The sequence below is a fragment of the Theobroma cacao genome, chromosome 2, assembly GCF_000208745.1.
Source record: "Theobroma cacao cultivar B97-61/B2 chromosome 2, Criollo_cocoa_genome_V2, whole genome shotgun sequence".
Taxonomy (NCBI): Eukaryota; Viridiplantae; Streptophyta; class Magnoliopsida; order Malvales; family Malvaceae; genus Theobroma; species Theobroma cacao.
Genome location: NC_030851.1, coordinates 29,291,142 through 29,304,371, shown reverse-complemented (window position 1 = coordinate 29,304,371; position 13,230 = coordinate 29,291,142). Strand labels below are relative to the sequence as shown.

At 31.7% G+C, this 13,230-nt stretch overlaps 1 protein-coding gene across 1 annotated transcript; it reads left to right on the top strand.

Annotated features, from left to right (window-relative positions):
* LOC108660696 lies at nt 3,642–4,163 on the top strand. Its single transcript, XM_018114957.1, has one exon. The coding sequence runs from the start codon at nt 3,642–3,644 to the stop codon at nt 4,161–4,163; it is 522 nt and encodes a 173-aa protein (XP_017970446.1).

Genomic DNA, 13,230 nt, shown 5'->3' with positions numbered 1-13,230 from the left:
ACGATGTCTTATTTCTATGTGCTTTGTTCCATAGTGTTGAATAGGACTTTTGGAGATATTTGTGGCACTCATATTATCACAATAAATGGGAATTTTGTGCATAGTCATTCCAAAATCATTTAGTTGTTGCCTAATCCATAAAATTTCTGCACAATAACTACCTAATGATATATACTAAGTTTCAACTGTTGATAGAGTAATATAATTTTGTTTCTTGCAAGACCAAGACACAAGCATGTTTCAAAGGAATTGACAAGTACCATTAGTACTTTTTTGATCAGTTTTACTACTAGCAAAATCAACATCGGAATAGCCAAAAAGATTAAAAGATGAACCTTTTGGATACCATAAGCTTAAGCTTTGAGTATCCAAGAGATATCTAAGAATCCTTTTCACTGCAGTCAAAAGTGATTGCTTGAAACATGATTGGAATCTTGCACATAGGCACACACTAAATAATATATCAGGTTTACTTGCAGTAAGATAAAGAAGTGAACCAATCATACCTCTATAGAGGTTTTGGACCATATCTTTCCCTTTATCATATTTGTCAAGCTTTGTGGAGGGGCTCATAGGAGTTCTTATTGATTTCGTATTCATCATTCCAAATTTCTTGAGCATTTCCTTGGTATACGTTTCTTAGTTGATGAATATTTCATCCTCACATTGCTTGATTTGTAGACCAAAGAAAAACTGTAGTTCTCCCATCATGCTCATTTCAAATTCTCCCTGCATTTTCTTAGCAAAATTCTTACACAACCTTTCAGTAGTAACACCAAATACTATATCATCAACATAAATTTGAACAACAATCAAATCAGTCTCATTTTTTTTAGTAAACAAAGTATTATCCAGATCCCCCTAGAATATCCTTTTTTAATTAAAAACATAGAAAGTCTTTTATACCAAGCTCTAGGAGCTTGTTTTAATCCATAGAGTGCTTTACGCAATTTATATACATGATCAATTTTATCAAACAGTTCAAAACCAAGGGGCTGTTTAACATGTACTTCTTCTTGTATAAAGCCATTAAGAAATGCACTTTTAACATCCATTTGAAACAATTTAAAATTCATAAAGCATGCATAAGCAAGTAAAAGTCTAATAGCTTCTAGTCTAGCTATGGGAGCAAAAGTTTCATCATAATCAATACCTTCTTCTTGATTGTAACCTTGAGTAACTAACCTTGCCTTATTTCTTACCACATTTCCCAACTTATCCATCTTGTTTTTAAATATCCATTTTGTTCCAACAATTGGATGGTTGGTTGGCCTTGGAGCTAAGGTCCAAACTTTGTTCCTTTCAAATTGGTCTAACTCATCTTGCATAGCAATCATCCAACTCTTTTCCTTTTTAGTTCTTTTTCTATTTTTATGTTTCTCTTATTTCTTTTAACTTGGATTCATGGCTAAATTTCTTTGGATATTGTTTTTATTAGATATTATGAGTAAATTATTTTTCTAGGATTATGGTAGATTTCAAAATGTAGTCTGAATATTAGTTTTTCTTTTATTTATTATGAATGGGTATAGTTTTGCTTATTCAAATAGTTTTTAATGCTTTTAATTGTTTGGCCAATAATTAACTACTTTGTGAATCTAATTGAGACATGATGAAGAGATTTTAGATTGCAATAAAGTTTGAATAGTGTATGTTCATGTCACTTATGTGATCTGATTCATGATTCGGGTAGACATACGCTAATTGCCATACATAACTAAATTAGAACACTAGCTTAATGAACTTAATTTAATTGATTCCCATAGACATATAGTGAACTAATTAAGTCAGGTATTTGTGAAACTATCTTGATGGAAACTTGTACATAGCTTTGGATCTTAGGTTAGTAAAACCACCTAGGAAGGTAAATAATTAGAGAAGTTGGTATTAAATAAAGTGTTGAATGAACCCATAATTCTAAGTCTTTAGTTTATTATCTTTTTCAAGTATATTTAATTTATGTTAGTTTATTTAGTGTTTATTTTGATTTCGTTTTAATTAATTTTTTGCAAATTTAAGTTACTTAAATTTGTTATAAAATTTTAATACTTAGTAAAAATTTAAGAACAAATCCCTGTCGGAATGATACTCTACTTGGTACTATATTACTAGTTTGCGATAATGTGCACTTGTGTGAAAATTCAACAATAAGTTTTTGGCACCGTTGCTAGGGATTTTTTTTCCAATTTATTTGCTAAAATTATAATTCCATATATTAGCCTTAATTTAAGTTTTGTTTCTTTGTTTTGCAGGTTCGTTTCGTCGTTGTATGAAAAGAGTAAAAAGCTTGGAGATTGTACCTTATGATCTGGAAATTAAGAGAGCATTTTGGAAACTTCGACGAGAAAGTCAACAAGGTTTTGCTCAAACAAATACAATGGTTGATCAACAAGATGAATAATAAATCCAAGAGTGAGGAGTAGCTGAATATCGTTGCTTAAGGGATTATGCTATCCCATTGGTGCAAGGGATTCCATTAAGCATTTCAAGACGACTATTCAAGCCAACAATTTTGAGATCAAGCCTGCAATCATCACCATGATTCAAACTTCAATCCAATTTAGGGGTCTACCAAATGATGATCTAAATGCCCATATTTTAAATTTCTTGGAGACATGTGATACCTTCAAACACAATGGTGTCACAGATGATGCAATTCATTTAAGGCTTTTCCTTTTTTCATTGAGAGGTAAAGCTAAAGCAAGGTTGAATGAACTCCCCATTAGATCCAAACAACGTGGGATGATCTTGCTCAAACGTTCCTTGCTAACTTCTTTCCTTCGGCCATGATAGCGAAAATGAGGAATGATATCACATCATTCATGCAACTAAATTCTAAATCATTGTACGAGGCTTGGGAAATATACAAAGATTTACTTCAGTGTTGTCCTCATCATGGTCTTCCAAAGTGGCTATAGGTGCAGACATTCTATAATGGCTTGAGTGGCCATGTTTGAACCACCATTGATGTCATTGTAGGAGAAGCCTTAATGGCTAAATCAATTGATGAGGCATACGATTTGTTGGAAGAGATGGCTATAAACAACTAGCAATGGCCAATCGAGAGATCAATGCATATGAGAGTAACTAGAGTTCATGATGTAGATGCCATTTCGGCATTATCAGCTCAGGTAGCAGTTTTAACTAAGACACTTGAATCTTTTGGTACTAACTCTATTAAAAGTCTTTTTGTAGCTTGTGAGTATTGTGGATATGAGCATGCAAGTAAACAGTGTCCACGTATGACCAAAACAATGCAATTTGTGGAAAACAAACAACAGAATAACCCTTACTCCAACACTTACAACCCAAGGTGCATGAACCATCCAAACTTTTTTTGGATCAATAATCAAAGATCATCCTTATCTTCAAGGCCGAATGCACTTTTAGGATTTGAACAACAAGAAAAAGAATTTATCCCAGATAAGAAGCTAGTTATAGAGGATTTGCTAAGGCAATACATGACACAAAATTATAGCATCATCCAAAGTAAAGTAGCTCTCATTTAGAGTTAAGCAGCATCACTTCGAAAGCTTGAGACTTTGGTTGGTCAACTTGCTAATTTATTAACCAACAGAGCATAAAGGACTTTACCTAGTGATATTGAGGTGAATCCTAGGAGAGAAAGTAAGGAATAGGTTATGACAATCATCTCAAAAAGCGAAAAAGAGGTTGAAAGTGGTGTTAAGCAAGTTAAACTTCAAGATAAGCCTGTTGAGCATGAAACAGTGATTAAGACAATTGACAAGCAAATCCAAGAGAAGGAAGAAAAGGCAACCCTACCTCTACTACTTTTTTCTCAATGCTTTCAGAAACAAAAGCTTGATAAGCACTTCCAAAAGTTTCTCAAGGTGTTCAAAAAGCTTCACATAAACATTTCTTTCGCAGAAGCTTTAGAGCAAATGCTATCATATGTGAATTTTCTGAAGGACATATTGACAAAGAAGAGGAAATTGGAGGATTTTGAGATTATTACACACATTGAAGAGTGCTATGCAATAATCCAGAACAAGCTTCCACCAAAGCTTAAGGACTTAGGGAGTTTTTCTATCCTTTGCTCAATTGGTAATTTTAATTTTTCAAAAGCTTTGTGTGATTTGGGTGTTGGTGTCTCAATTATGCCTTTGTCTTTTGCTAGGAAACTTGGACTAACAAAGATTTAACCTACTACAATCACTTTACAACTAACAAACAGAACAATAATGCACCCCTTTGGGATTATGGACGATGTCTTGCTTAAAATGGGGAAACTGTACATTAATGGACTTTCTTGTACTTAAGATGAAGGAAGATCAAGAGGTTTCGATCATACTAGGACATCCATTCTTGGCCTCTGCAAGTGCACTCATCGATGTAAAGGAAGGCAAAATATCTTTTAGAGTTGGTGAGGTGGTAGTAAAATTTACTATTTTTAATGCAACAAAATACCCTTCCTCCACATCTCATTGCTATAGAGTAGACTTAGCCAATAAAGGTAAAGGTAATCCTACTCCACCACCTACAAGTAAGCCATCACTAACTGTTGAGTCAAAGCCACCACCAACACATCTCAAAACTAAGCAGTGTTATGATGAGCATAATCCACCACCTTCTAGTGATCTTGATTTTGAGGTTGGGCATCAAGTAGTTCTCTCTAGTTCACACGTCTATATTTTACCATGGCAACTTTAGCCATATTGATGGAAAATTTTAAAAGTGGTAAAAGTGTTGTCTTATGGCTATATTGAGATTTTTAGTACGCTTACACGAGCATTCAATATAACGTAAGTGAAAAAAGGGGTATCATAGTCAAGCTAGTTACTATAAAAAAATGATTCTTGGGAGGCAACCGAAGCTATATCCTCTTAGATTTAGTTGTTATTTTGTAGTTTTTGCTTTTTTGTTTAAATAAATAGTTATAACTATAATACCCCGTGCTTTGATATGGTGACTAATAAAAACTTACTAGATGCCAATTGAGGTTAATTATGATGTTTAGAAATGATGAAAGATGAAAGGAATAGTTTGGGATAAAATATTTTGCACACGAGGAAATAATAATAAAATAATGATATTTTTATCTGAGAAGAATTTGTGAGATAAAAAAAAGTGATTCAGAAGTCAATTGAGGCCTAATAAGGTATTTTGGGTACCAAAGGGACAAAAGGAGACAAGAGAAAATTTTTAGAATAAAATAATATTTTATTAATAAGATATTATTAAAATATTAATATTTTATTCAGTGTCAAAATTTTTCATGAAGGAGTATATGGTCAATCTAAGTGGGGGAGAAGAAGAATGAGAGAATTTTGGAGAAAAATGACGTTAATGGGGTCACGTGTCTTTATTAAGTAAAGATAGCGCGGGTAAATAAATATTTTAAATATTATGGGGACATTGCGTTGGAGTACAAACTTCATACTTTGTTTGTACATGTGTAAAAGAAGGTAATAGAAGAAAATTGGAGTTAAATGAATGTTGGGAGAACTAAATTAAAATGGAAGGAAACAAAAAAGGTAAAACGATCATTTTGCATCTCGAGTTAAAATTTTTAAGTTTTCATGAACCCGAGCATTTCTAGACCTTTATGGACCTTGTCTCAGTGTCCAAGAAGTAAAAAGATTGTATAAAGGCAATGGAAAAACAAAATGACATAGTTAAGGGCATTTTGGTAATTTTACTAGAAATGGATAAACTTAAGCCATAAAAATCTAAGTTTCTAGGATGTTCTTCAAATTTCCAGCACTTCTTCTTCTTTTCCTTCCTCTCCCACGTTCTCTCACCCCCTCATGGAAGCTTGCCTTGAATTTCCATATATTTCCTTGAATTAATCCCGATTTTTCATGTTTTTGTGTACCCTTTCACAGAGTTCTTTGTGCTCTTCTATTTTTTCACCATAAAACCCTCAAAAACCTTTCCTTATTACACTCTCTCACTAGTTGGACGTTCTAGAGAGAGAAAGTGAGATTTTCATGATAGTTTGAAAGCTTTTGGAAAAGAAATTCAATTGTAAAGCTATCAAGGTGAGTAGTGAAATAGAGTTGATTTCTTTTTAATTGTTGAGAATGGCTAGTGGCTAGATCGGTGAATGTTTTGTAGTTGAGGTGGGTTATTCATTGTAGTGTGACTAGAATAGTGAAAATATATTATCACTTAATGGTAGATGGAAGCTAGTTAAAAATAACTAGCAGAACATGATTTAGTGGGTAGCTTTTAGAACTATAATTATGAAAATCGGGTTGGTTGTGATGTTGTTGTGATGATAGGTCCCAACAAGGCCCCACAGTTCCATTTGGACCATTAGTGGAGGTTGGAGTCGAGTAAAGATTCAACAAATATCGGTGAGTGAACTTGCATTAAAATGTTTTGGGTAGATGTGCATACATTTGAGCGAACCACTTGAACTGTTTAAATTATCTTTTCTTCAAAATGCATGGGAACAAGCCTTTAGTGAAATGTTTTTGTGATGTGAAACATGATTGTGATGAATCTATGTACTTTTATATGACGCTGATATGTATATAAAGATATATGATATATATATTGTTAAGTAATTTTGTATAATTGATGTAATCGTGTATGTGCGGAGTGGGCAGTGCACATGCCAATTGAGTGACAATGTTGGTATCAGAGCAAAGGGTTTAACCCGATCCTTGAGAACTCTCGCATGTGAACAGTGGCGAAGCGTGACTTTCCACCCAAGGGCTTATAGAGAGGGCTGTCCCCTACGAGTGCTTTGATACGTACTGTTTATTGCCACCATTAAAGGAGGAAAGGGCTACTTGTAGTGAGGGTTGTCCCCTACGAGTGGAGTCGCCGCCGAAGGAGGAAAGGGCTGCTTGTAGAGAGGGTCGTCCCCTATGAGTGGAGCCCAACCGTGCATGTGCGGAGTGGACAGTGCACATGCCGATAATGATGTTGTCATGATATTTATAATCGTGCATGTGCGGAGTGGGCAGTGCACATATCAATAATGATGCTATCATGATATTTATAATTGTGCATGTGCGGAGTGGGCAGTGCACATGCCGGTAATGATGCACATCAGCTGGGTGAGGTGATGGTGGTGTAAGTGCTTATATATATACATATTTACTATATAGAGATGTTTGGATTTAAAATGTGATTGCATTGACAGTTGAAAACTTGAGTATTGTCAATGTGTTCAATTTAATGTGCAATGTGGCATGAGTGGATTTTTTTTCAATGGCAGTGAAAGCCCCTTAGATTTTTATTTGGCCAAAATTTTGTTGCAGCGAGAATGCCTTTTCACTGCGGTGAGAGTCAATCTATTATGCTTGACTTGCTTGAAATCTACAAAAGTTTTCACTTCTCAACTTCCTTGTTGTTCATGAGTCTTTTGTCATCAAGTAACTAAATGACCAAGGGTTTGAATGAGGGGTTTTTAAATAAAGATAAATTAAATTGCATTGTTTTGAACTTAAGTGCATCATGCTTTCTAAACTTTCCTTAACGTTGCTTGTTCCCTTCCTATGTTCACTCACTGAGTTTGTACTCACGTTTTTAAAATTCATGTTTTAGGTTTTTCTGAGTCAAAGGTGATTGGACCCTAGTACTAGGTGCTCCTCCCTATCCATTGCTCGGTAGGTTTACCGTGACATTAAATGTTAGCAACCATGCTTAGAGTCACTCCATTGACGGTTAAGTTTTAATTACATGTATATGACTACTTGTTGTGGAATGCTGAGATTTACTGGTCAAATTATATGTATGTATATAATGGTTGTTGATGCCATTATGAATACATGACTGGGTTTTATGAGTTGTTTTCAAAGGAATTGTAATTGAGCATTATGAATTTCAGATTCTAAAGGAATATGGATTAGCGTATAAGATCATGTAAGTAGGCTTGCTTGGGCTTGGTGGGCTGAGCCCATTGGTCCCTTGCTCTGGTCATGGCCCGAAAATTAGGCTGTGATATTAACCTCTCCCTAGCTTGTTCTGTTGAGTATGCAAGTTTGGAAAGCATGAAGATGAGGAGAAAGAAAATTGGAACTTTCAATCCACTACCACCATTGATAGGGGAGTTTATTTTCCTTATTTTTTTAGCTTTTCACATTGAGGACAATGTGCAATTTAAGTTTGGGGGAAGGTTTTATTGTTATTAGTTTTTGTGATGTTTTTAGGTTAGTTTATTTTCGTTAATTTTTTTATTTTATGCATATTTTAAGATTTTAAGCTAGAATTTGTTGTGCCAATTTCTTTTAATTTACCTATCTAATGATCAGACTCTAGTTATATTCTATCATGATTCTTGGAAACATGTGATTATTGTTGAAGTGTTATATAAGTTTTTATGCTAAGCTTCATTGTTAAGATGAAATTTCTACATTTTGAGCACTATGTCTTTTGCTTAAATTCATTGTATTTATTTAGAGAAGGTTTATGTGAATGTGAATTTTTGAATTATGTATTGAGTTCTAGAATTTGTTTGATTCTCTCTTAAGGAGAAATTCTAGGCTATACATAGTTAAGGAAATAATTTAGGCCATCTTTTAATCGATTGAGCCGTTTTAAGCCCACTCTTACATAATTTATCCTTAATTTCTCCATTTGAGCCTAATGAAACCTTTTCTTTGTTTGAACACTTAATTTTTAGCCTAGTATATTAATATTTTCAGCAATTTTTGCATCTCGCATTCCTAAGTGCATAAGTCAATTTAGAATGTGTTATGAACTACATAGTGAAAAAGGTAATAAAGATGAAAAATGATGAAAAGTTCAAAAATATGATTGTATTCATCTCATTACGAATAAAAAAAATTAAGTTTGAGGTGTAGAATTGAGAAAAAGAACAAGGGTGAGAAAAAGAAAAAGATGGAAGTGTTTAACAAAAGAAAATTTTTGATGAAAAACGAGTATATTAGGGGAAGGAAAATAAAGCTTGAAATAGGTCTTAGAATGACTATGTGCTTAGGGTGATTTCAACTACATTATCTCATATCCAACCTTAACCATAGCCATACATTACAAGATAATTAAAGTATAAATTGATCTTTAACTTAGTATTAGACTACATTAATGGAGAGAGAGATGAAAATCAAACTTATGAAATTTTATTACTAAATTTGAATTTTGCATGAATATAAACTTATCTGGATTGTACAATGTTCTAAGTGACAAGATTACAACTCACACTAAAATCCACTTAACGATAAGCTTGCATTGGAATTGAAACATGAACTTCAATAATATTTGTGTGTTGTTTAGAGTTGAGAATATGGATTTTATTACCTTTCTAGTTGTGTTTGAACATCATTATTGTATAACTTCTTAATCCATGCCTTTGCATTTGTTATTGATATTTGTCACAACAATTATCCATTTCATAATCCTGCTGGAGGCCGGTATATTCATTTTGTAATGCAATTTTACAACTATTGTCATTAGAAAACATGTGGCAACAATAATGATTGATGTTGAGATTATGACAAAAACTTCTTGCATGGATTTCGTTATGCAAGAAGGTGAAAACCATGAAAATATAGATGACAAAAAAGCCCAAGTCATTAACAAATCCCGTCATCCAAAGCAACCTAAAAATGCCTTTATTTTTAACTAGTAAGATGTTTACATATGTTGATTTTTATTTTATTTGACATAATTTTAAGTATTAATGTACATTAAATTGTGAAATTTATTATGTATTGATGTTTATGTTGAGGATTAAATTTATTTTACATTAATTTTTTTCTTGACGGTGAATCCATTTGTGGTGAAAGCGAAAAGGCTAAAAAGATGAGATTGACAAATAAGGTGTATTAATATGCCCATTTTAAATTATAATTTTAATATAATTACAAATACGAATGACATGATTATGAATAATTGTTTTATTTTAATGATCCCTTAATAGGTTAAAGGAGATATTGAAAAAACTTTTGCATCTTTTCTTGATGAGAGGAAGTTAGTTTTTAATAATTTAGCAATAGTAGATCGTTTGTGATATCTAGAGGAAATAAAAAAAATTCAATGTAGAGGTTAATAAGGTAAATGTTTTGTTGATTATTTTATTATAATTTAAATATTTAAATACTATTTATATTTGAAGTGATATATATTTTTAATAATTTGCTTAATTTATAGTCATGTTTAAAAAAAGTTATTGTTTTCCTATCTATTTTTTTAATGAATTCGTTTTTACTCGATTGTTTAATTTTTATAAATTTTATTAAAGATTGATAAATTATAAATTTAATATTGTTGGTCGAAAAGGTAAATGGTGATTGCTACAATACATTTTGTTTATTATGGACACCGATTCTATTATTTTATAACTTTTAATGAAATGTAAGATTATTGGGATACACGTTGTAGCCCTTTTCGGTTATACAAGTTATTGCAAACTATTGGTTTTGAATCTCATGATTCAATTCATAGTATGCGACTTGGAGTCTTGATCCATCTACAAGAGCATAAACTAAAATGGAACCTTTGTTTGTGGTTGATTGAAATGATGGACTTAAACAAACGATGTTTGAAGTTATATGATTATGAGATTCCATTGATATCTGAGATGGTGTTAATCATTATTGGTTTGCCTATTAAGAAGACCCCTTTTACTTTTTGTGGAAGATGATTGTAAAATTACAAGTTTACTTAAGCAATTTAACATTCTTAATAATGGATTCCTAAAATTAAGTAATTTAGAAAAGGAATTGCCATTGTTACATAGAGATTTAAATAAGTTAAAGGCTAAATTTTTTTTATATGCAGTAGGTTGTTTACTCTGCCCATCAGCATATACCTATACAGAAAAAACAATAAAAATCTTTCCTACACCATATAAGACGCAATATAACTATGAACTTGGCAAATCTTGTGTGTGAAATAATGTTATCGAGGATATCAAATTTTCGTAATAAGATCACGAAGAAAGATGGAAAAAAAAACATGGTTGAGTGGATTTGTTTTGATTTTTTAGGTTAGGTGCTTAAATATTTTTTTATCTTCTTATGATATTGTATTATTAGTGTAAACCTTATTTTGGATAATGTTTTTTGTCCTTTTATGATATTTGTACAGATAGTTTTTTTGAATCATATATCCGGTGCACGATTCGATAGTACATATGGTCAATCTTGTTTCCCTCAAATTGTTGCATGGAACCAAGAAAATATTGCTGGATGGTTGACCCTTATCAAAGACTTTAAAAATCCAAAAATGTTCAGGTGATGTGATTAATCTTTTTTTTAATGATAAAATATATAATTATTTGGTGTAAATATTCTCTCATTTTGAGATATACATAATATATATTGGTTGAATTTGTAAGCATATATCATCACACCAAATATGGACATGAAGTCAAAGGGAAAGTTGTCATTTGATGCTCATTTATCCTCTCAAAACAAAGTATGTATTTATACTTTAATTTGCATTATTATAGTTGTCATTTACTATAGTTAAAATTTTATATTCCATTTTTGTAGGATATATGCGAATGTGTTGATAACAAAGAGGAATTAAAGAGTGAAATTAAGAGTTTGAAGTGTAAAATTGAAAAGTTGAAGGAATTACTGGAGTATGATAAAAACAATCAAAAGCTGAAAAAAAAAGAAACAACAAGAGTATGAGAGCTTCAAGTGTAAAATTGAAAAGTTAAAGAAATTATTGGATTATGATAAAATAATCAAAAGTTAAAAGAAAAGGAGAAACAATGGGAGTATGAGAGTTTGAAGTGTGAAATAGAAAAGTTGAAGAGATTATTGCAGCATGATAAAAATAAAGCTAAAAGAAGAAGAGAAGCAATAGGAGTATGAGAGTTTGAAGTGTGAAATTGAAAGATTGAAAGGATTATTATAGTATGATAAAAATAATCAAAAGCTGAAAGTAAAAAAGAAACAAATGGAGTATGAGGTTATCGTTGGCATAAAAAATGATATAGTGACAATAAAGGTTGCTATTGAAGCTATTCGATATAAGGAGCTATGTGTGCCTAAATTTGTTTGCACTGCATCACATCATTGTAATCCAACGAGAGATGATCATGCAAGAGACGAACCCTTATGCAAGGAAGATGGTTCAAATGATGGTCAATCCCATGCTCTAACAGCCAATGAAAGAGGATATAATATTATGTTATTTTGTGGTAACCTAGGAAACTATAATTGTATCTAGGATTATCCTAATGAATCGCTTAAACGAGTTCCCAAAGGAGTTGACTTCCTATCATTCACCAATAGTAAACGACAAATGTTTTTCATCTTTAGAACGTATTATGAAGGAAAATATGTCAACCCCAAACGCTCCTATGAAAGACAAAGTAAAGAGATACATAGTAAGAAAGGAAAATACAAAGGTATGAATATGAATTACTAATAAATATCTATTTCAGTTGAATGATAGGCATGAATTATTTACTAACAAATTGTTATGCAAAGAATATTTGTTTTTAAATAGCTTATTCAGTATTATCTATAGTGTACTGATAATTTTTACAGGCCTTAAAGAACATGGAAATAGTTTCTATTCATTCCGGTGAAAGTGAAAGAATATCTATTGGATGTGTCATCCTCTGCTCTACATTGGTGAATAAAGAGCATTTGACGCATCAAATCCTTAAGGTGAAGGCGAAAATGCATAAAAATAAAATTAAGAAGTCTTTATTGAGATAATTTTATTTATTTTATTTTGTTGATTTTTTTGTATACTATTTAATTCTTTAATGAAATTTATATTATTATAAAGATTCATTCAGGAAGTCCAAGTGTTTCAACACCTTATAAACTACCTGATGATATAAATGATATTTGCAAATATGTATGGAATAATTCGTCAAACAGGTAGTTTTAATAGTTTTTTCATCTTTTCCTTTTTTTTAAAATAAAATTTGTTGATTAATTATTTCTTAATGTAGTGAGGAGAAAATTATGGATTTCGTTGGTATGTATGCAACTAGGACTAAGATGATGACATTGGAACCAAGGAAGTGGCTTGATGATACAGTAAGTTAAATTATTCATCATGGCTTAATTTAATATATATGTGTGTGTGTGTGTATGTTTGCAGTTTTTCCCACTTTTGTTTACCCAAATAAAATTGGTTGAAGGTAATTAAATATGGTGGGTTATGCGTGCATGCTAAATGCTAAGGAAGAATCAAACCCTTGGACAAGATGGTATTGCCATGCTTTGTTTAGGTGAGATATCAGTAGTATTTATATTTTTATCAAATATATTATAATTTGTGTAATTGGTTTAAATACGTAATTTAATGAATTATGTATGT